The following is a 26,933-nucleotide window of genomic DNA, read 5'->3' on the forward strand; positions in this document are numbered from 1 at the left end:
ACCAGCGTGTGCATCATGAGGCAAGGAACAGAGCACAAGCTTTTTTTGTGTCTTTCTCAAATCATCAATAGCCTATAGTCGCATCATGCAGCCCATATAAGTTTTGATTTCTAAGACGTTCTAAGGTTCGTATCATTCACAACTAAAGTTGCCAAACAAGTAGAAATCTAGTGTATAGGACATTTACGCTCAACATAGCCACTTCATATGCACACTTGCTCCGGAATGGTAAAAAATATAAATATAAATATAAAAGCTCAAGTATATTCTTCTTACTATAAAATCATATACACTGAACAAAAATATACAGTGGGGCAAAAAAGTATTTAGTCAGCCACCAATTGTGCAAGTTCTCCCACTTAAAAAGATGAGAGAGGCCTGTAATTTTCATCATAGGTACACTTCAACTATGACAGACAAAATGAAAGAAAAAAAATCCAGAAAATCACATTGTAGGATTTTTTATGAATTTATTTGCAAATTATGGTGGAAAATAAGTATTTGGTCAATAACAAAAGTTTATCTCAATACTTTGTTATATACCCTTTGTTGGCAATGACAGAGGTCAAACGTTTTCTGTAAGTCTTCACAAGGTTTTCACAAACTGTTGCTGGTATTTTGGCACATTCCTCCATGCAGATCTCCTCTAGAGCAGTGATGTTTTGGGGCTGTTGCTGGGCAACACGAACTTTCAACTTCCTCCAAAGATTTTCAGACCTCTGTCAGTGCCAACAAAGGGTATATAACAAAGTATTGAGATAAACTTGTGTTATTGACCAAATACTTATTTTCCACCATAATTTGCAAATAAATTCATAAAAAATCCTACAATGTGATTTTCTGGATTTCTTTTCTCATTTTGTCTGTCATAGTTGAAGTGTACCTTTGATGAAAATTACAGGCCTCTCTCATCTTTTTAAGTGGGAGAACTTGCACAATTGGTGGCTGACTAAATACTTTTTTGCCCCACTGTAAATGCTAAAAATAAATGCTGAAATAAAATGTCCAAGAAATGTTATATAAGTACAAAAAGCTTATTTCTTTCCAATTTTGTGCAGAAATGTCACGTTGGTATAAAGGGTCGGGAGACAGGTGCCGGATTGCATAATTTTTTTTTTCGCCCTAATTACAGCATGCCATGGAAAGGCACGGGGACGAAGACCAACCAAACATGTATACAAAACACAGGGTTGAAACCCAAACAAAAGAGCGAGGAGGGCCTCGAATAAATAGCACAAGCGCACAATGATACAACACGGGACAAGACAGACCCGTAATCATCTGCACAGTACAAGTGGCACGAAAGCCAAAGGATCTCACACGACCAACGGACATTGTAACAATAATCGACAGGACAATGGTGAACAAAGGGCACACTTATACAATTACTAATCAGTGGGAATAGGGGCCAGGTGTGCATTATGACAGTTCCGGAGGGATCCGTGACAAGAAATGTGTTTACATCCCTGTTAGTGAGTATTTTATCCTTTGTCAAGATAATACATCCACCTGACAGGTGTGGCATATCAAGAAGCTGATTAAACTGCATGATCATTACACAAGAATTACTGCACAAACTGTCATAGACGGTCTCAGTGAAGCTCATCTGCGTGCTCATCGCCCTAACCAGTGTCTTGACCTGACTGCAGTTCGGCGTCGTAACCGACATCAGTGGGCAAATGCTGGCACACTGGAGAAGCGTATTCTTTATGGATGAAGCCCAGTATGAACTGTACCGGGCAGATGGCAGACAGCGTGCATGGTGTCGTGTGGGCGAGTGGTTTGCCGATATCAACGTTGTGAACAGAATGCCCCATGGTGGCAGTGGGGTTATGGTATGGGTAGACATAAGCTACGGACAACAAACACAATTTAATTTTATTGATGGAAATTGGAATGCACAGAGATATCGTGAAGAGATCCTGAGGCCTATTGTCATGCCATTCATCTGTAGCCATCACCTCATGTTTCAGCATAATAATGCACTACCCCATGTCGCAAGGATCTGTATAAAATGCCTGGAAGCTGAATATGCTCCAGTTCTTCCATGGCCTGCATACTCACCAGACGCCGCCCATTTGGGATGCTCTGGATCGACGTGTACGACAGCGTGTTCCAGTTCCCACCAATATACAGCAAGTTTGCACAGCCATTGAAGAGGAGTGGGACAACATTCCATGGGCCACAATCAACAGTCCGATCAACTCTATGTGAAGGAGATGTGTTGTGCTGCATGAGCAAATGATGGTCACACCAGATACTGACTGGTTTCCTGATCCACGCCCCTATGTACGCGTATTTGTGACCAACAGATGCATATCTGTTTTCCCAGTCATTTGAAATCCATAGATTAGGGCCTAATGAATGTATTTCAATTAACTGATTACCTTATATGAACTGTAACTCAGTGAACATGTTTAAATTGTTGCATGTTGCATAAAATAATGGCACAGGACTTATAAGCGTATCTTGTCTGCTAAGCTTACACCCGATGGTATGTGGCATAGACAGATACCATACCAACTCATGTTCTGTTCTTCTGAAATCCATTTTCTTCATATCATAATGTTTCTTTAAACCAACCTAAAATAAATAATTGATTTGTTGTGATGGTGTATATTCAATTGATTTATTAGACTTTTTAAAATATACAGTTGAAGTCAGAGGTTTACATACACTTTAGCCAAATATATTTAAACTCAGCTTTTCACAATCCCTGACATTTAATCCTAGTATAAATTAGGTCTTAGGTCAGTTAGGATCACCACTTTATTTTAAGAATGTGAAATGTCAGAATAATAGTAGAGAGAATGATTTATTTCAGCTTTTATTTCTTTCATCACATTCCCAGTGGGTCAGAAGTTTACATACACTCAATTAGTATTTGGTAGCAATGCCTTTAAACTGTTTAACTTGGGTCAAACGTTTTCCACGCTGTTTAAAAGGCACAGTCAACTTAGTGTATGTAAACCTCTGACCCACTGGAATTGGGATACAGTGATTTATAAGTGAAATAATCTGTCTGTAAACAATTGTTGGGAAAAATGACTTGTGTCAGGCACAAAGTAGATGTCTTAACCGTCTTGCCAAAACTATAGTTTGTTAACAAGAAATTTGTGAAGTGGTTGAAAAACGAGTTTACCTAAGTGTAAACTTCCGACTTCAACTGTAGATGTTCCATAGGCGTGGATCAGCGGCTATTACGCGGCTTGTATGTGTGGATGCCTGGAGATGCTAAACATGTTTATGCAAATTATTGGGCAATTACCGTGACACTGTCAGTCTTTTGCGTGACACTAACCAGCTGACAGAATTTCATGACCACCACAGCCTTAGTTAGGGTTGAAGTTAGGGTCATGGTTAGGGTTGAAGTTAGGGTCATGGTTAGGGTTAACGTTAGGGGAAATGTATTGGTCACATAAACATATTTAGCAGGTGTCATTGCGGGTGTAGCGAAATGCTTGTGTTCCCAGCTCCGACAGTGCGGTAATATCTAACAATTCACAACAATACACGCAAATCTAAAGTAAAAGAATGGAGTTAAGAAATATATAAATATTAGGACGAGCAATGTCGGAGTGGCACTGACTAAAATACACTAGAATAGAATACAGTATATACACAGGAAATGAGTAAAGCAGTATGTCAACATTATTAAAGTGACTAGTGTTCCATTATGCAAGCAGTGCAGTTGATGTACCAGGTGGTGATACATTTCTTCAGCCTCCTGAGGTTAAAGAGAAGCTGTTGCGCCTTCGTCATCACACTGCCTGTGTGGGTGGACCATTTCAGATCGTCGATGATGTGTACGCGGAGCAACTTGAAGATTTTCACCTTCTCCACTGTGGTCCCGTCGCTGTGGATAGGGTCGTGCTCCCTCTGCTGCGTGCTCTCTCCATGATCAGCTCCCTCGTTTTGTTGACGTTGAGGGAGAGGTTATTTTCCTGGCACCACTCCGCCAGGACCCTCACCTCCTCCCTGTTGGCTGTCTCATCATTGTTGGTAATCAGGCCTACTACTGTTGTGTCGTCTGCAAACTTGATGATTGAGTTGGAGGCATGCATGGCCAAGCAGTCATGGGGGTACAGGGAGAACAGAAGGGGGCTGAGCACGCACCCTTGTGGGGACCCTGTGTTGATGATCAACGTAGCGGAGGTGTTGTTTCCTACCTTCACCACCTGGGGGTGGAAGTCAGGAAGTCCAGGACCCAGTTGCAATGGGCGGGGTTCAGTGGTGGATGCTGAGCTATAGTCAATGAACAGCATTCTTACATAGGTATTCCTCTTGGGAGCGGGCCACGTCGTTGGCACTGTGTTACCCTCAAAGAGCGCAAAGGAGGTGTTAAGCCTGTTTTGTGCACTCAGTATCTTTTGTCAGAGCTCTCTGGCCTTCATTTCTTTTGACAGACTCCACCTGCTGACACCTCAGATCTCTAACGGACTGTTTCTCCATGCAATGAATGTGTCCCAAATAGCACCCTATTCCCTATAGGCCCTGGTCAAAAGTAGTGCACTAGGATAGGAATACCAAATAGCACCCTATTCCTATAGGCCCTGGGCAAAAGCAAATCACTATATAGTGAAACGATTGCCTTTTGGGATGCGGCCGATGACAACTTAAAATCCCCGTCACTGAATGAAAGAGGATATGAAAGGAAAAGGGATGAAAGGATCTACAGCTGAAGAGATATGAAAAGGAAAATAAAAATACCAGTCAAACCAGTGACATTATGACTGCTGCCAATGGTGTATCGTTTGACACCATCATTGGAAGCGTTAGACACAGCGACTGAGACTACTGGGGGCTTCGTGACGCAATAAAGGAGCCATGAAGGAAACAGAGAGTGTGTGTGGCGTCAATGTCGACGAGAGGAATTAATATGTAATAGACATTTTTTTCTTCTTCTGTAAAATATCCTCTAAAAACGGTATATGAAAGCCTAGGGGAATGTCTAGATGATGTGATGTTCAACAGGAAGAGTTTTTGATGTCAAATATCTGCCTTATCCATGGGGTTGTCTCGAAAAAAATCATCAAATGGAACCGAAGGCACAAGTGAAAGTGTGTGATGTTTTAATGTCTTTCCCCATCTTGTTGAGTGGAAGAAGACAGAATAAGTTAGTATAAGTAATGTGGTGGTAGAGTGGAGAGGACCTGTGGCTAAATGAACAGGAAAAACAGATAGACGTGATTAGGAGAAGATGGATAAAACATTGTGGAATGTGTGTGTGTGTGTGTGTCTGGAATGGGAAGTGTTCTGGCAGACCCCCCCCACACACACACTGGTGTGTAAATCCTTGATAAGGCAAAGGGCCCCTTCTCCTGATCCATCACATACACTCTGTGTTCCCTCTCTCTCCCTCTTTTCCTTTCCGTTTTTCCATTTTCCGGGCGAGCTCTCAGCCTCTCAGGCGGGAGATTGCGATGTAGCGGCTGCAGAGCGGGGACGGGGGACGATGGCCTGACAGTAAATTAATGACTGCGATGGCGTGATTAGAAGGGACTGCCGCCCACCGTCAGGCTGCATTGGATGCTGTCATAATAATCACTGCCTTTGATTACCAGTAATTGAAAAAGTTGTCTGTGGATGGCTGCCACCCGGGTACAGGCAGAGAAGAGAGGGGAGAGCTCCTCTCCTATCAGCGAGAAAGAGAGGGAAGATGACGAAGTGCTCCTCTCATACTGGAGAGGAACGCGGCAAAACACTTTCCTGCTAAAAGCTTAAGATATAGCCTAATACATCTGGTGAAGAATTGGACCTAATCAATCCCTCATGTTCCTCTATTTCAATGCGCAGTGCCCAGTGAAAGTACACACCCCTTGTACAGCTTGCACATTTTGCTGCCTTAAAATTAAATTAAATAATTTATAAAATTATATTAATGTACTCCACATTTCAAAGTGAAAGTGAAAGAACAACTATAAACTCATAATGAAACATCCCTTTTTCAGGACCCTGTCTTTCAAAGATAAGTCGTAAAAATACAAATAACTTCACAGATCTTCATTGTAAAGGGTTTAAACACTGTTTCCCATGCTTGTTCAATGAACCATAAACAATTAATGAACATGCACCTGTGGAACGGTCGTTAAGACACTAACAGCTTACAGACAGTAGCCAATTAAGGTCACAGTTATGGACACTTAGGACACTAAAGAGGCCTTTCAATAAATTGCAATGTCCTTACTGTGAGACGCGTAAGACAGCGCTACAGGGAGACAGGGTGGACAGCTGATCGTCCTCTCAGTGGCAGACCACGTGTAACAACACCTGCACAGGATCGGTACATCCGGACAGCACCTGGGGGACAGGTACAGGATGGCAACAACAACTGCCCGAGATACAACAGGAACACACAATCCCTTCATCAGTGCTCAGACTGTCCGCAATAGGCTGAGAGAGGCTGGACTGATGGCTTGTAGGCCTGTTGTAAGGCAAGTCCTCACCAGACATCACCGGCCACAACGTCGCCTATGGGCACAAACCCACCGTCGCTGGACCAGACAGGACAGGCAAAAAGTGCTCTTCACTGACGAGTCGCGGTTTTGTCTCACCAGGGAGTGTTTATCGTTGAAGGAATGAGCGTTACACCGAGGCCTGTACTCTGGAGCGGGATCGATTTGGAGGTGGAGGGTCCGTCATGGTCTGGGGCGGTGTGTCACAGCATCATCGGACTGAGCTTGTTGTCATTGCAAGCAATCTCAACGCTGTGCGTTACAGGGAAGACATCCTCCTCCCTCATTTGGTACCCTTCCTGCAGGCTCATCCTGACATGACCCTCCAGTATGACAATGCCACCAGCCATACTGCTTGTTCTGTGTGTGATTTTCTGCAAGACAGGAATGTCAGTGTTCTGCCATGGCCCGGATCTCAATCCCATTGAGCACGTCTAGGACCTGTTGGATCGGAGGGTGAGGGCTAGGGCCATTCTCCCCAGAAATGTCCAGGAACTTGCAGGTGCCTTGGTGGAAGAGTGGGGTAACATCTCACAGTAAGAACTGGCAAATCTGGGGCAGTCTATGAGGAGGAGATGCACTACAGTACTTAATGCAGCTGGTGGCCACACAGATACTGACTGTTACTTTTGATTTTGACCTCCCCTTTGTTCAGGGACACACTATTCCATTTCTGTTAGTCACATGTCTGTGGAACTTGTTCAGTTTATGTCTCAGTTGTTGAATCTTGTTATGTTCATACAAATATTTGCACATGTTAAGTTTGCTGAAAATAAATGCAGTTGACAGGGAGATGACATTTCTTTTTTTGCTGAGTTTAGAACATTTTCAGAGCTAATAAAAATAAATGAAATGTCTTGATTGCGTGTATCTTCACACACAAGATTCTACCAACTTTGAACAATTGTTATGGCAACACACAGTATATTAAATTGTTTTTGTCAAAATTGCACAAGCTCAGTAAATTTGGTTGGAAATCATTGATGGACAGGAATACTCAAATAATATAAAAATGTATTTGTCACATGCTTTGTAAACAACAGATTTAGACTAACAGTGAAATGCTTACTTACAAGCCCTTACCAATGACATGAAGAGAACAAATATAGAAACAATTATAATACAAGGAATAAATACACAATGAGTAACGATAACTTGGCTATATACACAGAGTACGAGTTGATTGCCAGGGGTACAAGGTAATTGAGGTAGCTATGTACATACAGTATAGGTAGGGATAAAGTGACTAGGCAAAAGGATAGATAATAAACAGTAGCAGCAGAGTATGTGAAGAGTCAAAAGAGAGGTGCAGTGAAATGTTGTTTTACAGAGTCAGGAATAGTAGTATGGCGCCCCTGGACCGAATTATGGTTAAGTGCCTTGCTCAAGGGTACATTGACAGATGTGTCACCTTGTCTGCTCAGGTATTCAAACCAGCAACCTTTTGGTTACAACGCCCAATGCTCTAACCACTGGGCTACCTGCCACCCATCCGGAGCTGTTTAGGGTCCTGTTGGTTCCAGACTTGGTGCATCGGTACCACTTGCCGTGGTACCAGGGCCTTTCTCTGACATCGCCTGGTATAGAGGTCCTGGATGGCAGTGAGCTCGGCCCCAGTGATGTACTGGGTGTACCGTCTGTACTACCTTGCGTTCGGATGCCAAGCCGTTGCCATACCAAGCGGTGATGCAGCCAGTCAAGATGCTCTCAATGGTGCAGCTGGAGAACTGTGGAGGATCTGAGGGTCCTCTCAGGAGGGTCCCCCTCCTGAGGGGGAAGAGATATTGTCGTGCCTTTACTACCGTGTTGGTGTGTAGACCATGTTAATTCCTTAGTGACGTGGACAAGAAGGAACTTCAAGCTCTCGACCCGCTCCACTACAGCCCCAGTGATGTGGGTGGTCCATGATCAGCCACTTTGTCTTTCTGACGTTGAGGGAGATGTTGGTGTCCTGGCACCACACTGCCAGGTCGCTGGCCTCCTCACTATAGGCGGTCTCATCGTCGTTGGTGTTCTGGCCTGCCACCGCCGTGTCGTCAGCAAACTTAATGATGATGTTAGAGTCTTGCACGGCCATGCAGTTGTGGGTGAACAGGGAGTACAGGAGGATACTAAGCACGCACCCCTGAGGGGCCCCCATGTTGAGGGTCAGCGAGGTGGATGTGTTGTTGCCTACCGTCACCACCGGCTCTTCAGGAAGTCTAGGATCCAGTTGCAGAGGGAGGTGCTCAGTCCCAGGGTCCTGGGCCTTGTGATTAGCTTTGTGGGTACTATGGTGTTGAACGCTGAGCTGTAGTCAAAGAACAGCATTCTTACATAGGTGTTCCTCTTGTCCAGGTAGGAGAGGGCAGTGTGGAGTGTAAAAGAGATTGCGTAATTTGTGGATCTGTTGGGGCGCTATGCGAATTGGAGTGGGTCCAGGGTGTCTGAGATGATGGTGTTGATGTGAGCCATGAACAGCCTTTCAGAGCATTTCGTGGCTACAGATGTGAGTGCTACAGGGGGATTGGCATTTAGACAGGTTACCTTGGTATTCTTGGACACAGGGACTATGGGGGGCCTGCTTGAAACATATACGTATTTCAGACTGGGTCAATATTCAAACCTTGTCTCTGATTTACAAACAAATGTAAGTCAGGATTGAGACTGGACCACTCAGGAACACTCAACATCTACAGGAAAGCCACTCGGGTGTATGTATTTTTTGTAATTGTCCCGCTTCAGAATTCTAGGGTGGGTTTTCCTCTAACATCATGCTGCAACCACAATACTAGAAAATACAGAGAGTTTCCCGCGATGTTGTGTTCTATTGGATTTGACCCAGACCTGTAGTTATTCATTTATTAGTTTTCTTTCATTCTGAAAATGTGTATAGATCGGTAGGAAAGTTGTATAGATTGGTAGGGGGGGGGGGGAAATCAATGTAATCCCTTTTAGATTACATTTTAAAAGCAGCACAATTTTAAGATGTCCACTCTCTGAGAAGGCATCACCTGTTCCCATTAAGTCCTTATCTTGGGTTATAAATAGTATACAGATAGTATACAGTGGAAAGAGAACATGGAGGCTAAACAAGACAGACATACTGCACAAGAGTTTTTAATAATGAATCTTTTGATGGCTCTTTTTCTCCCTAACCCAACACCTTGTCTATCACTCCTCAAGCCGTTGTGCTACAGGAAATCATCAATGTCCTTGCTTAATGAAATGGCGAGCCAACATTTCATTACCTATATTATATTTCCGCTGGGATGTAATGGCAGGGTGCCCACATTATGATTTTTCATCAGACTGAGGTCATTTCAGAAATCTCTCTCTCATTTTGATAAATGAAGGAATAAACCATCACTCTGAAAATAGAGGCATTCAGCTCTGAACTATTGACGCACGTTAAGTGAAGGTGGGTTAGTGTGGAATATACCTGCTCCCGGAGCATCAAAAAAGAAGAAGGGTGCGGGCAGGCTGCAAAGCACACACAATATAATAGGATTTGTTAATAGAAATGAGGCAGAAAGAAAAGAGGGTTAATATATTATATTTGTGTTGCCTCTAATGCCAAGGCTGAAGCAGAGGCGACATACGTGGATGAGCAAATCTCTTTAGAGAAATAACTCGAGCTCGGTGGGTGGAAGGAAAGGAAGCTTCTCGAACAAATTCAAATAAAACAAAAGAGAAAACGTAATCATCATACATCACTCAAAGCAAATCCAGACTGGCAGCACAGTTCACCTGGTCCTCAGTGATGTGGAAATAAAGAATATTCGTACAGGGGGGAAGGTGAGAGGAGGAGTTGGGGGCTTGGTGGATTGAGAGAGCCAAGTGTCGACATGAAGCCCGTTTATCATCGCCTCCTGTCTCATCTGCATCTAGATCCGTGTCTGTGTGTGTGCGTGTGTGTATCTGTGTGTGTGTTGTGTGTCTAAATTATAGGCTTAAATCATCATCTGTCAAACTAACCCAGGAGTCTGCCCATGCACCTGTGGGTTAGTTCAGCACAAACAAAGATGGAAGAGGAGGATTGGTTTGACTTGACACCTTGCTGTATTTAGGGGGGGGGGGGATCTTGTTACGCTCAGGGCTTTATTTTAACAAACCTAACGCCGTGGTAAATCTCGCGGTAGTGTTATAGGTTCACGGGTGAGTCCAAAATATTTTAGCTATTTTCACAACCGGGAAAGGGCTGGGTTTTGATGAATAAATAAGTTGTGAGTGGGTCGAGGCTTGGTCCCTCACTGGCCAATCAGAACGTGCTCCTTGGCTAAATATGTGGTTGCTTCAAGTTGTGTATTTACTGTCTTTTGTATATTGTGTTCTCATCAACTCCAATTACAATGTTAGTCCATTATAGCCTGGTTCGTTAAAGGGATACTTCAGGGTTTTGGCAATAAAGCCCTTTATCTACTTCCACAGAGTCAGATGAACTTATGGATAAATGTTTTATGTCTGCATTCAGTACGCAAGAAGTCCAAATGTAGTTTAGCATTAGCACAATGATTGGAAGTCTATTGTATCTACTAGCATGCTAGCAGTTAACATAGACTTCCAGTAACGCTAGTTAGCATTTGTGCTAACGCTAGTTAGCAACGTCCTTTTAAAACGTCATTGCCAAAATCCTGAAGTATCCCTTTAAATAGCCTGCCCCATATTTGCTCAATATTTTTTTACATATTTGCAGTTCCCATTGTTCTAATTGCATTGCTTCAATATGGAAAAACATTGTTAAACATACAGTGCCTTGCGAAAGTATTCGGCCCCCTTGAACTTTGCGACCTTTTGCCACATTTCAGGCTTCAAACATAAAGATATAAAACTGTATTTTTTTGTGAAGAATCAACAACAAGTGGGACACAATCATGAAGTGGAACGACATTTATTGGATATTTCAAACTTTTTTAACAAATCAAAAACTGAAAAATTGGGCGTGCAAAATTATTCAGCCCCTTTACTTTCAGTGCAGCAAACTCTCTCCAGAAGTTCAGTGAGGATCTCTGAATGATCCATTGTTGACCTAAATGACTAATGATGATAAATACAATCCACCTGTGTGTAATCAAGTCTCCGTATAAATGCACCTGCACTGTGATAGTCTCAGAGGTCCGTTAAAAGCGCAGAGAGCATCATGAAGAACAAGGAACACACCAGGCAGGTCCGAGATACTGTTGTGAAGAAGTTTAAAGCCGGATTTGGATACAAAAAGATTTCCCAAGCTTTAAACATCCCAAGGAGCACTGTGCAAGCGATAATATTGAAATGGAAGGAGTATCAGACCACTGCAAATCTACCAAGACCTGGCCGTCCCTCTAAACTTTCAGCTAATACAAGGAGAAGACTGATCAGAGATGCAGCCAAGAGGCCCATGATCACTCTGGATGAACTGCAGAGATCTACAGCTGAGGTGGGAGACTCTGTCCATAGGACAACAATCAGTCGTATATTGCACAAATCTGGCCTTTATGGAAGAGTGGCAAGAAGAAAGCCATTTCTTAAAGATATCCATAAAAAGTGTTGTTTAAAGTTTGCCACAAGCCACCTGGGAGACACACCAAACATGTGGAAGAAGGTGCTCTGGTCAGATGAAACCAAAATTGAACTTTTTTGCAACAATGCAAAACGTTATGTTTGGCGTAAAAGCAACACAGCTCATCACCCTGAACACATCATCCCCACTGTCAAACATGGTGGTGGCAGCATCATGGTTTGGGCCTGCTTTTCTTCAGCAGGGACAGGGAAGATGGTTCAAATTGATGGGAAGATGGATGGAGCCAAATACAGGACCATTCTGGAAGAAAACCTGATGGAGTCTGCAAAAGACCTGAGACTGGGACGGAGATTTGTCTTCCAATAAGACAATGATCCAAAACATAAAGCAAAATTTACAATGGAATGGTTCAAAAATAAACATATCCAGGTGTTAGAATGGTCAAGTCAAAGTCCAGACCTGAATCCAATCGAGAATCTGTGGAAAGAACTGAAAACTGCTGTTCACAAATGCTCTCCATCCAACCTCACTGAGCTCGAGCTGTTTTGCAAGGAGGAATGGGAAAAAAATTCAGTCTCTCGATGTGCAAAACTGATAGAGACATACCCCAAGCGACTTACAGCTGTAATTGCAGCAAAAGGTGGCGCTACAAAGTATTAACTTAAGGGGGCTGAATAATTTTGCACACCCAATTTTTCAGTTTTTGATTTGTTAAAAAAGTTTGAAATATCCAATAAATGTTGTTCCACTTCATGATTGTGTCCCACTTGTTGTTGATTCTTCACAAAAAAATACAGTTTTATATCTTTATGTTTGAAGCCTGAAATGTGGCAAAAGGTCGCAAAGTTCAAGGGGGCCGAATACTTTCGCAAGGCACTGTAGGCTATAGCATTCACAAGAGCTTGGCCTACTGTTAATTGTAGTCCGGTCATGCCAAACGTAGTCAATAAGCAAGATTACATTCACTAGGCTATTGATAAGGCCTAAAAAGACAGTGGATAACTAGAATAAAAACAAAAAACAACTTGTTTTAAATAGGCTATGCACAGGGTTGGGCAGGTCACTTTCTAAAAGGAATCCATTACAGTTACTAGTTACCGGTCCAAATTTGTAATCAGTAACGTAACTTTGGATTACCCAAACTCAGTAATGTAATCTGATTACATTCTGTTACTTTTAGATGACTTTCCCTTTAAGAGGCATTCGAAAAATGTATGTTACCAATTGAACGACATCTATTGCAGGATAAATCAATGTTAAAGTTTACATAGCTGGCCATATATGGATGTTAAATTTTACTTTATGGGTTGGTTATGTGGGCTTCTTCTAACCCATCGCTTTCTACTACATATAATAATATGATTCAATTACATCTTTACATTAAAAAACAAAGTCTATGCAAATTCCAGTCATTCCAATAAATGTTATATCCCTTGACCTTCAGGAATATGACTTGGAAATATGGAAGTTTAGATTAGCCAAATTTTTATACCTGATTTTTTAAAATGATTCTGTTGTCATGGAGGACTGATTGGGCTCATTGATTCGAGTTGAGAAAAATGCTGCGCTCATGGAAGGGCATGCTTTGAGCTCTACTGGAAAGGACTATTTACATGTGAAAAATGAATGCCATATGCTGCATTTGCTATAGGCCTATTGTTTACCTTTTGTTGTTGACACTTTGGTATCTTGATAATATGCATCTGTTTAAAGGGCAAATCCACAGATGAAGCAATAACAAAACGGACACCCGCCTGTGTTTTGATAAAAAGCTGAGGGATGGGCCTGGAGAAATGTAACCACTCTCAGATTAATAGACAGAGCTTTGGACGCAAGGACTGACCATCCATGATATAAAAATAATGGTTTAAATCATGTTATGGGGCTATACAGTGTTTGTTTACATTTACAATGTTTACAAACATTGAAGAAAAACAAGCTTATATTTTGGGTTCTCATGGAGTATGACAGAACTAAGCTCATGAGGCATTTATGAGTTATACTTAAGCAATAAGGCCTGAGGAGGTGTGGTTTTGCTGTTGCAATTATAAACTGGTTACCAATGTAATTAGAGCAGTAAAAATAAATGTTTTGTCATACCTGTGGTTTACTGTCTGATATACCTTGGCTGTCAGCCAATCAGCATTCAGGGCTTGAACCACCCAGTTTATAATCTTCAAGAATGAATGGATTCGGAAAGTATTCAGACCCCTTGACTTTTTCCACATTTCTTTTACGTTACAGCCTTATTCTAAAAATGATTAAATTGTTTTTTCCCCTCATCAATCTACACACAATACCCCATAATGATTAAAAAAACAGATTTTTAGAAATTTTGGCCAATTTATTTAAGACAAAAAACGGAAATATCACATTTAAATAAGTATTCAGTCCCTTTCCTCAGTACTTTGATGAAGCCCTTTTGGGAGCGATTACAGCCTCGAGTCTTCTTGGGTATTAAGCTACAAGCTTGGCACACCTGTATTTGTGGAGTTCCTCCCATTCTTCTCTGCAGATCCTCTCAAGCTCTGTCAGGTTAGAAGGGGAGTGTCGCTTCACTGGTATTTTAAGGTCTCTCCAGAGATGTTCGATGGGTTCAAGTCCGGGCTCTGGCTGGGGCACTCAAGGACATTCAGAGACTAGTCCCGAAGCCACTCCTGCGTTGTCTTGGCTACGTGACGCTTGGCATTCAGGACAAAGAGTTTCATCAGACCAGACAATCTTGTCTGAGAGTCTTTAGGTGCCTTTTGGCAAACTCCAAGCGGGCTGGCATGTGCCTTTTACTGAGGAGTGGTTTCTGCCACTCTACCATAAAGGCCTGATTGGTGGAATGCTGCAGAGATGGTTATCCTTCTGTAAGGTTCTCCCATGGCCAAAGAGGAACTATACAGGTCTGTCAGAGTGACCATTGGGTTCTTTGTCACCTCCCTGACCAAGACCCTTCTCCCCTGATTGCTCAGTTTGGCTACGCGGCCAGCTCTAGAAAGAGTCTTGGTGGTTCCAAATTCTTCCATTTAAGAATGATGGAGCTACTGCGTTCTTGGGGACCTTCAATACAAAAGGAATGCTTTGGTAACCTTCCCCAGATCTGTGCATTTATCCGGAGGCTGCATTCATTGTAGCTGGGGATTTTAACAAAGCTAATCTGAAAACAAGACTCCCTAAATTTTATCAGCATATCGATTGCGCAACCAGGGGTGGTAAAACCCTGGATCACTGTTACTCTAACTTGCGCGACGCATATAAGGCCCTGCCCCGCCCCCCTTTCGGAAAAGCTGACCACGACTCCATTTTGTTGATCCCTGCCTATAGGCAGAAACTGAAACAAGAGGCTCCCACGCTGATGTCTGTCCAACGCTGGTCAGACCAAGCTGACTCCACACTCCAAGACTGCTTCCTTCACGTGGACTGGGACATGTTTCGTATTGCGTCAGATAAAAATATTGACAAATACGCTGATTCGGTGTGCGAGTTCATTAGAACGTGCGTTGAAGATGTCGTTCCCATAGCAACGATAAAAACATTCCCTAACCAGAAACCGTGGATTGATGGCAGCATTCGCGTGAAACTGAAAGCGCGAACCACTGCTTTTAATCAGGGCAAGGTGTCTGGCAACATGACCGAATACAAACAGTGCAGCTATTCCCTCCGCAAGGCTATTAAACAAGCTAAGCGTCAGTACAGAGACAAAGTAGAATCTCAATTCAACGGCTCAGACACAAGAGGCATGTGGCAGGGTCTACAGTCAATCACGGACTACAAGAAGAAACCCAGCCCAGTCACGGACCAGGATGTCTTGCTCCCAGGCAGACTAAATAACTTTTTTGCCCGCTTTGAGGACAATACAGTGCCACTGACATGGCCTGCAACGAAAACATGCGGTCTCTCCTTCACTGCAGCCGAGGTGAGTAAGACATTTAAACGTGTTAACCCTCGCAAGGCTGCAGGCCCAGACGGCATCCCCAGCCGCGCCCTCAGAGCATGCGCAGACCAGCTGGCCGGTGTGTTTAGGGACATATTCAATCAATCCCTATACCAGTCTGCTGTTCCCACATGCTTCAAGAGAGCCACCATTGTTCCTGTTCCCAAGAAAGCTAAGGTAACTGAGCTAAACGACTACCGCCCCGTAGCACTCACTTCCGTCATCATGAAGTGCTTTGAGAGACTAGTCAAGGACCATATCACCTCCACCCTACCTGACACCCTAGACCCACTCCAATTTGCTTACCGCCCAAATAGGTCCACAGACGATGCAATCTCAACCACACTGCACACTGCCCTAACCCACCTGGACAAGAGGAATACCTATGTGAGAATGCTGTTCATCGACTACAGCTCGGCATTCAACACCATAGTACCCTCCAAGCTCGTCATCAAGCTCGAGACCCTGGGTCTCGACCCCGCCCTGTGCAACTGGGTACTGGACTTCCTGACGGGCCGCCCCCAGGTGGTGAGGGTAGGCAACAACATCTCCTCCCCGCTGATCCTCAACACAGGGGCCCCACAAGGGTGCGTTCTGAGCCCTCTCCTGTACTCCCTGTTCACCCATGACTGCGTGGCCACGCACGCCTCCAACTCAATCATCAAGTTTGCGGACGACACAACAGTGGTAGGCTTGATTACCAACAACGACGAGACGGCCTACAGGGAGGAGGTGAGGGCCCTCGGAGTGTGGTGTCAGGAAAATAACCTCACACTCAACGTCAACAAAACTAAGGAGATGATTGTGGACTTCAGGAAACAGCAGAGGGAACACCCCCCTATCCACATCGATGGAACAGTAGTGGAGAAGGTAGCAAGTTTTAAGTTCCTCGGCATACACATCACAGACAAACTGAATTGGTCCACTCACACTGACAGCGTCGTGAAGAAGGCGCAGCAGCGCCTCTTCAACCTCAGGAGGCTGAAGAAATTCGGCTTGTCACCAAAAGCACTCACAAACTTCTACAGATACACAATCGAGAGCATCCTGGCGGGCTGTATCACCGCCTGGTACGGCAACTGCTCCGCCCTCAACCGTAAGGCTCTCCAGAGGGTAGTGAGGTCTGCACAACGCATCACCGGGGGCAAACTACCTGCCCTCCAGGACACCTACACCACCCGATGTTACAGGAAGGCCATAAAGATCATCAAGGACATCAACCACCCGAACCACTGCCTGTTCACCCCGCTATCATCCAGAAGGCGAGGTCAGTACAGGTGCATCAAAGCTGGGACCGAGAGACTGAAAACAGCTTCTATCTCAAGGCCATCAGACTGTTAAACAGCCACCACTAACATTGAGTGGCTGTTGCCAACACACTGTCATTGACACTGACCCAACTCCAGCCACTTTAATAATGGGAATTGATGGGAAAATGTAAATATATCACTAGCCACTTTAAACAATGCTACCTTATATAATGTTACTTACCCTACATTATTCATCTCATATGCATACGTATATCCTGTACTCTACATCATCGACTGCATCCTTATGTAATACATGTATCACTAGCCACTTTAACTATGCCACTTTGTTTACTTTGTCTACATACTCATCTCATATGTATATACTGTACTCGATACCATCTACTGTATGCTGCTCTGTACCATCACTCATTCATATATCCTTATGTACATATTCTTTATCCCCTTACACTGTGTATAAGACAGTAGTTTTGGAATTGTTAGTTAGATTACTTGTTGGTTATCACTGCATTGTCGGAACTAGAAGCACAAGCATTTCGCTACACTCGCATTAACATCTGCTAACCATGTGTATGTGACAAATAAAATTGGATTTGATTTGATTTGATTTTGCATCGACACAATCTTGTCTCAGAGGTATACGGGCAATTCTTTCGACCTCATTGCTTGGTTTTTTCCCTAACATGCACTGTCAACTGTGGGACCTTATATAGACAGGTGTGTGCCTTTCCAAATCATGTCCAATCAATTGAATTTATCACAGGTGGACTCCAATGAAGTTGTAGAAATTCAATGGATGATCAAGGATGATTCAAGGATGATCAATGGAAACAGGATGCACCTGAGCTCAATTTCGTGTCTCATAGCAAAAGGGTCTGAATAGTTTTGCAAAAATGTCTAAAAACCTCTTTTCGCTTTGTCATTATGGGGTATTGGGTGTAGATTGCTGCGGAATTCTTTTTATTTAATCAATTTTAGATAAGGCGGTAACGTAACAAAATGTGGAAAAAGTCAAGGGATCTGAATACTTTCCCAAAGGAACTGTATATATATATATATATTTAAGTAATTTATACATCCAAAAATGGATCATGCAACTACAGGTTTCCCCCTTAAGTCTATCAAAAGTGTTTGAACATGTGTCCATGGATTTATATTTTTATCAGCATCAATTAGATTGAGCAATAAAAGCCCCACTTTTATTCCATAGGCTGGGATCCGCACTATGCAGCTGTTGCAAGAGTGCATTTTTCACTGGCTGTCAATTGGTTTAAAAAACAATTATTGATAGGCATTTTAAACTTCTTGAATTCAACCCTTATTGGGTTCAAATACACATTTAGATTTGTGAACAGCCATCCACAACAACCACAATCTGTAAGGTGCTGTCACGGTTTTCTTGCGGTGAAGGAGAGTCGGACCAAAATGCAGCGTGGTATTCTTGATACATGTTTAATGACGATGAAAAAACGAACAATACAAAAACAACAAACGTACCGTGAAAACCTATACAGCCTATCTGGTGCAAACAAACACAGACACAGGAACAATCACCCACGAAACACTCAAAGAATATGGCTGCCTAAATATGGTTCCCAATCAGAGACAACGATAAACACCTGCCTCTGATTGAGAACCACTCCAGACAGCCATAGACTATGCTAGATACCCCCACTAAGCCACAAACCCAATACCTAACAAAACCCCAAGACAAAACACACCACAATAAACCCATGTCACACCCTGGCCTGACCAAAATAATAAAGAAAACACAAAAAAGACCAGGGCGTGACAGGTGCAAATAGTGATGAGAGAGCAGCAGCGAAATTCACATCAATAATAAGTGATATCCGTATGGCCGTAGACTACACCACTGCTGTCATCCTTACCTCTAAGCGTTTATTCAAGTTGGATTATCTTTGGATGTCAACAGCAGTCGCACCATTTGAAGACAGGGCTTGGACTGTAGCCTACAATAGCCTATTTCTGCTCTTTTCCCTTGATCCATCAAAAACATTTGGTGTGTCATCATTGTAGTCTCAGAATTGTGGTCAGACTCGCTCAGGTGGAACAAATTTAAACTTGCACCTTTTTTCAATGCTGATTTGAATGTCATTGAGAAAACATAGAAGTGTAAAACATTTTTTTTTCGCAACATCCTTTATGAATTTTAAAATAATCCTCTAAGTAAGGATCTAGTTTTTCAAAAGTATCTGTAATCTGATGACAATATTTTTGCTGGTAATGTAACGGATTACAGTTACCAGTTTTTGTAATCCCTTACATGTAACAGATTACATGTAATCCATTACTCCCCAACCATGGCTATGTGTAAATACAGTTACAGGCACCATTGCTTCCTGTTGGCGTATAATACAGACAAGGCATTTTAGACTTATGCAGGGTTTTACAGACATCCAAGGAGCTGGATAAAGATCCAATATAAAGAGACAGGTAGAATGTCCACTCACCATTACACTGCTCACAAATGTAATATTTTATAAACATCATGGAACCATCTTTCAGATCATATTTGCAGACAAATACCAGACAAATTCTCATTGCATTTGAGCCATGTACGTTCCTACCATAAACCCATGGATGGTGAATCGTTTGAAGAAATCTGAAATTGGCATGTTGTCGCATGTTTTTAAGGGCACACGTCAAATATTTCCACCCCTCCCACCTCAAGGCAAACAAGATGGCATAAGACAGGTACATGACCAACCCTGAGGCCAGGGGTTGGAAAATGTCAGATCGCTGGCTTTTACAAGTTGAAATTGCCAAAGACCGTAAGTTTGACACTAGCGCCGCCTTAACGCCAGCCAAAAATAGATTTTACAGGGCAGACAACTTTTTTTTCTCTCAGATGCCTCAACGAGGAAATAGTTAAGGCTGTGAGGTTGCTACACTTTCAGTGAGTTATAACCAATGACACATTAGAAACATTCCCTCATGAAGACCTCATAGTGCATCATTATTGGCAGCGGCTGTGGCTGTAAAAGGTCCTGTAGAGATCCTGAGCTGTCTGTCGTGTGTATGTAGTGTGACCTATCATCTATCTGTCACCACATTCCCCTAGGGACAGGGCTGTGGAGTCAATTATAACTGAGCCCTTCCCTTATTGGTAAAGCCCCGTTATGAGATGTGGTGTGTGTGTGTGTGTGTGTTTTGTTTGTTTGTCAAACGTTGTTCACAACTATGACGGGAGGTGTAATCAAGTCTTACCTCATACTCAAACTCCTCTGTCCTCCCTCCATCAGCTCTCCCCTCATAGTAATCCTGTTCCATGGTGTGGAGAGAGTGACAGCTGTCAGGGGGAAAAGAGAGAGAAGGAGAGAGAGAAATAGGCAGGAGACAGAAAGAGAACGAGAGAATGAAATTAGTTAAGAGGGAGCAGTGGCATGTATTCATGGATGCCAAGGGAAGGCTTCCCCAGAATAATGTATATATACAGTACCAGTCAAACGTTTAGACACACCTACTCATTCAAGGGTTTTTCTTATATATATACTTTAAAAAAAAAACTATTTTCTACATTATACAATAATAGTGAAGACATTAAAACTATGTAGTAACACATGTGGAATCATGTAGTAACCAAAAAAAGTGTTAAACAAATCCAAATATATTTTTTATTTGAGATTCTTCAAAGTAGCCACCCTTTGCCTTGAGGACAGCTTTGCAACACTCTTGGCATTCTCTCAATCAACGTCATGAGGTAGTCTCCTGTTGTCTTTGTGTCGACTTGCTGTAACTCTCTGTGGTTCTAAATCAGGAGTTGTTTTAAGTAAACTGTCAAAAACGTTAACTTGCCTATCCATGTCGTAGGTCATGTAACTGTTTGTTACGCAATATATGCTTTGTGGACTTCACCAGACAAATTTTTTTCTCTGGTTCTGTGATGAAACAGACGTATGCGTGACTGTTGTCTGGGTCCCGAGTGGTGCAGTTGGTCTAAGGCACTGCATCTCAGCGCTAGAGGCGTCACTACAGACACCCTGGTTCAGATCCAGGCTGAATCACAACCGGCCGTGATTGGGAATCTCATAGGGCGGCGCACAATTGGCCCAGTGTCATCCGGGTTTGGCCGGTGTAGGCCGTCATTGGAAATAATAATTTGTTCTTAACGGACTTGCCTAGTTAAATCAAGGTTATATAAAAATGGCCTTATTGTATATCACGGTGGCGTATGAACAAATGGGTTATAGGTCAAACAAGGCATTGATCACAACAACAAGGTTGTAATATGGCTTTTTTCCTTGGCTTCCCAGTGATTTGATCCATGCACTGCCACTGAGAGGGAGTTTCTCTCTCTCTCTCTCTCACACAATCGCTCTCTTACTGACTGACTGTAAGTGACAGTTTTCTTTGTCTTTTTCCTGCATGGGACCGCTAAGAGGAGAGGAAGAAAGGATGTCAGGATGATGCTGTCTAGGATGAAGCTGCGTGCTGTTGCATACCCAGGCATCTCTCTCTCTCTCTCTCTCTCTCTCTCTCTCTCTCTCTCTCTCTCGCTCGAATTCTGTACAGTGAATATGTTACTTTATGTATCTCATGCACAGAGCAAAACAGCTTTGCTTTGGGGGTTTGTAAGGTAATTTTAGATCATAATGAGTGCTATCAAATACCACACACGCTATTTTTGACATGAAGCATTCACTTTTGTTGAACATTGAACATATTGAATTTATTTCCATTATAAATTCAATTTCATTGTGTCTGTGAGTGCATACAAACACGTGTTATTCTGTCCCAAAACAATCTTCTGGTGACAAAATGAGCCTTGTAAACGTCAAAATGTTTTATCCTCTGGCACTACAATATTGCAGCACATCGTAACATTGTTGGCAGTGTGTGTGTGTGTGTGTGTGTGTGTGTGTGTGTCTGTGCGTGTGTGTACATTGAACACAATTACACAGCTTTACTGCCCACATTCAAAACCCGGGGAAACAAACATTTGTTGTATCTATAAAATGTGCCGTAATCTTGGCGTCCGCACCTGATCGCAGATGAAGAGGAGAAAATGTCTCTTTTATGGGTCACATTGATTACATTTAGGAGTATAGCCCTGGGCTATAACTAGGCTGTGAATGAATGTTGCACTGTATTGCCTGGTTTTATTAGCCCATTCGGTTTAATCACCTTGTAAACCTTCCATGAAACCAAATGGCTACGCCAAGCAGTACCAATTATTACAAGCAGGCCCTGTGGGTAGTGGTGCTACTGAGTTATGGAGAAAATATCTTATATTATGAAGGAACAAAGGGTTGGATCTCGTCAGGTTTAAAGGGTTGGGTCTGGTCATGTTGTGGGTTGATGAACAGCAGTGACACATGTAGATTGCTCATAGCATGACATGGTTAGTCTCAACAGAGACCGTGTTTCTTTCTGAAACATGTGATAGTCTTTTATTACAGACTAGTATTTAAAAAAATGTAATCTCTAAAGACTAAGCACTTCATGTAACTAGGGCTGTGGCGCTCACAACATTTCCTCAGCTGGCAATTGTCAAGCACAAAGCGTTTGGTCTCACGGTTATTGACCGTTAATTAACATAAACACGTGTAGCATCTCCTGGCTTCCACACTATTGCAGACCTTTGGAACATCTACATTTAAATATATGTATATATAAATCTGTGTAATATAGATCCATGATTTATTTTAGACAGGTCTAAAGAAGCACGATCTGAAGAAAATGTAGTCTATTTCAGAAGAACAGAATAGCATACTCTGAGTTGTCCTTAAGTTAGGTCCTGATCTGGCTATGCCATATGGCTGTGGGCTACACTAGTTCATTTAGCAGACAAGATTTGCTAAGAATTCCGTGGCATTATTTTATATTGTTTCATACTATGAAGAATACAATTGAACAAAGCTGAATAAAATATAAATATTTTCTCCAAACGATTTGAGGGAGTGCGCACATGCGGCTATTCTGTGTTGAGCGGTTTATATAGAAATAGATACTCCTATATGCTTAATTTAGAGTTATTAATATATATTTTGTTGTTCGACAAGCTGCATGATGCGACTCTAATGATGATTTGAAAAAAGTTAATTGAAAGGCATGAGCTCTGCTTTGTTTTTTTTTGCTTAGGCTGAACACACTTCATTAGTCTCTCATTCATAATTTTACAAGCGCATGATAATGCCTTGAATTTCACGGCGGCATCCCCTTTGTGGCCATAATCCACCATAAAAAAATCCATGCCTTTGTTGTGCCCTTTTCCCTGAATGCTGTGCCCTCTACATCACATGACCGGGTCTTAATCACAGGCTACAAGTGAAGACAGACACATCGGGGACGCAACTGCGTGCGTCCTTATCTAATTCCGAGATGCATATTGAAGATATTGGAAGAACTGTCCACAATTACTTTTCGTCAGCCAACGAGATGATTAGGCCTAACGAACAGCAAAAGCACTAGCCTATGTCAATCTACTATCCCCCATAGTACAAAAGTCGACCTTTTCTATTCTGTGCGAGAAATAAATAAATATTCCAAACATAGTCTGGGACAGTGGTGGGATACAATAGATCCGAAATTAATACAGCCATTAGCATCGCAAAAATATTTTTTATGCAATGTGGCTGACACAACAGATCAGAACGTTTAGCTTAAAATGTTGAGAAACGAATAGGCTATTTCTTCACATTATAAGCACAGCAATGCACACATGGCAGTAGGCTAAGAGCGGGAATGTCCATTAGCGGGAAAACACCATTATCAAAAGTGACCACAAATGCGATTATGCATGTAATGCTTTTGTTATAAAGGTGCATTTTTATGGCGAAAATGATCTTCCCCATTATCTTCCCCAAACTTGAAACCCACTGCTCTTGTGTACCAGTTAGGCTCTAAATCCCTTGTAAAGCGGATTAAAGTGCTTCACTTTAAAACGTTGTTTTGGCCACTTTAGTTGTGATACAAACCTTATCAAAACATATAGGCCATGGGCTAGTCTACATGAGGTGTGCGACTATGATTCGAAAAAGTCGCAAAATAATGTATGTTTCTTATGCTGGGCATCATTCTCAAGTGACAATATAGGCTAATATTGACACCCATCAGCCTATTTCTGATTTAAACTTCCCCTTTGCGGCCGTAATGCACCCTGAATAAATCCAATGCGACACAGGGGCAGCGGGAAAAAATACATGTCATCTATGCACTTAAATAGTGAATGGAGGACGCTTTTCCCGTGGTTCATTTTCATGCCAGCCAACGGTCACGTGGAATTTGACTGCCTTCATGACTTGTAACTGCTGGTGTGCCGGGAATACAGTCACCGCAACAGCGCTACATGTAACTCCAACTCTCCAACTGACATTGGATACTTGGTTCATTCAATGTACCTCCATCTGACATTGGATACTTGAATCCAAGACAATTAATTGTCCATGGGATGTTGTTGGAATTAATTATCAACTTAACATACTGTATCCCTCATTCACAGAGTCGCAATTAACTTCTCAGCTTCGGGTAGAGAAGCCCCCGAACAGCTTATATTTCACCGTCTCAGTCCCTAAAGAAGAAATCCAGACATTCTTCATGCTAAACTTTATCTTGATCTTAGTTTTCCTCCCCTTAGAGATGAATACAATATGAACAAAAATAAAAGGAAAGAGAAAAGACTGAAACCATTTTTATTTTGGTGTCTTCAAGGAAACCCCCAGTTGATACTTGAAACTCTCTAAATTGTGAGGGTCTACCTCGAGTATAGATGTTGTAAGACTGGATTTTCTGACAGCCAACAAGAGATTGGTCTCCTTGGCATTGCAATTAAGCTTCAAGCCTTGAAATATTATTGTACTGTGTGAATAAACAATGAAACCCAATCTCAGGTGGATTTCTGTTTGTAGTCTTCTTAGCTAAAGTAGTACATTATTTATTTATAGTCGCTCTGATCAGATCTAGCCTACCTGTCACACAGAAGAGTCATGTGTCAGCTGATCTCGGATCAGTTTAGCTTTTTTTTGCCATAAAGAATAAGATAACATGGACACGGGGGACCTGATCCTAGATCACCATTCCTACTTTGAGACGCGGCCCGGGTCAGATCTTACCTGTCAGACAGCAGGAAGGGGCAGATGTCCGGCACGGGAGGAGTGGTGGCCCGGAGCTTGGCCAGGGCCATGATATGTTCGAAGGTGATGTCGGTCTGCGTGCACATGTCCACCACGTCCACCACGTCCCTTCCTGAGTGGAGCTAACATGGCTGCCGCGGCCAGCAGTGTTCCTCCTGAGGACCTGCACCACAATGGGTTCCTTAGCAGAGCGAAACGCCTCCACTGCCTCGTCATGACTGGCCTTGGAGAGGTCCTTTCCATTCACCTGCATAGGACAGGAGAGAATGCAGTTCAAAATAAAGCTACTGTAAAGATAGTGAAAGATAACAGTTACTGTAAAGTACTTTGTGACTACTGTTGATGTAGGGCTCTTCCTTCCCACTCACGTGTTAAAAACAGGGGAGGTTACAGGTACTGTAACACTGTTTACTGAATTCATGAAAAGACAAAAGCTACAGGACAGGAGAGATTTGTCAGACAGAGACCCATTAGGCAGTTGGCTTGTCAGTTTTGTCATGTGGTCAAGCAGATAATACCTCACTATAAACAGGGCGGTATTATGCTAGAAGAGTTGTGTGTTATTATGACATATTAGTAGATGACCAAAGCCATTGACTCATTGGTGTAAAGCCATGTCTAAGAGGATTTATGTCTATTCGTTTATTATGTGCGTCATGCCAATCTCATTCCAATATTTCACATAAGCAATAAGGGCAAAGAAATAGGAAAAGTGCCTGGGAATGGATGATGTCAGTGGTTATGAGTTAACGAACGTACAAACGTCAATAACACGATAGAAAATCTGTATACAGTGTGTGCAAGTGAAGTAAGGAGGTAAGGCAATAAATAGGCCTTAGTGGCGAAGTCATTACAATTTAGCAATTAACACTGGAGTGATACATGTGCAGATGAGGATGTGCAAGTAGAGATACTGGTGTGTGCAAAAGAGCAGAAAAACAAAAACAAATATGGGGATGAGGTAGGTAGTTGGTTGGATGGGCTATTTACAGATGGGCTGTGTATAGCTGCAGCGATCGGTAAACTGCTCTGACAGCTGATGCTTAAAGTTAGTGAGGGAGATATAAGTCTCCAACTTCAGTGATTTTTAAAGTTCGTTCCAGTCATTGGCAGCAGATGAAGGAAGGAATGGCGGCCAAAAGAGGTGTTGACCATCTGTGCTACGGGTGGTTGTTGCTAAGGTGACCAGTATTTCCTTTATTTAACTAGGCAAGTCAGTAAACAACAAATTCTTATTTTCAATGACAGCCTAGGTGGGTTAACTGCTTTATTCAGGGGCAGAACAACAGATTTGTACCTTGTCAGCTCAGGGATTTGATCTTTCAACTTTCTGGTTACTAGTCCAACACTCTGACCACTAGGCTACCCTGCCGCACCAGTGAGCTGAGATAAGGCAGAGCTTTACCTAGCAAAAACTTATAGATGACCTGGAGCCAGTGGGTTTGGAGACGAATATGTAGTGAGGGCTAGCCAACGAGAGCACACAGATGTAGTGGTGGGTAGTATATGGGGCTTTGGTGACAAAACGGATGGCACTGTGATAGACTGCATCCAATTTTCTGAGTAGAGTGTAGGAGGCTATTTTGTAAATGACATCGTCGAAGTCAAGGATCGGTAGGATAGTCAGTTTTACGAAGGTATGTTTGGCAGCATGAGGGAAGGAGGCTTTGTTGCGAAATAGGATGGGAGATGCTTAATATGAGTCTGGAAGAGGGT

The 26,933-nt window shown here is 42.6% G+C and overlaps 1 protein-coding gene across 1 annotated transcript in view; it reads right to left on the reverse strand.

Annotated features, from left to right (window-relative positions):
- The window catches only part of LOC115109691 (PDZ domain-containing RING finger protein 4-like), a 63,844-nt gene extending 38,374 nt beyond the window's left edge, over positions 1–25,470 (reverse strand). The window contains 3 exon segments of the mRNA XM_029634914.2: positions 20,353–20,434; positions 25,197–25,318; positions 25,321–25,470. Coding sequence (XP_029490774.2) covers positions 20,353–20,434; positions 25,197–25,318; positions 25,321–25,470 — 354 coding nt within the window.
- Between the last annotated feature and the right edge of the window lie 1,463 nt (positions 25,471–26,933).

Source organism: Oncorhynchus nerka, linkage group LG25 (genome assembly GCF_034236695.1).
Source record: "Oncorhynchus nerka isolate Pitt River linkage group LG25, Oner_Uvic_2.0, whole genome shotgun sequence".
In the NCBI taxonomy this organism is placed as follows: domain Eukaryota; kingdom Metazoa; phylum Chordata; class Actinopteri; order Salmoniformes; family Salmonidae; genus Oncorhynchus; species Oncorhynchus nerka.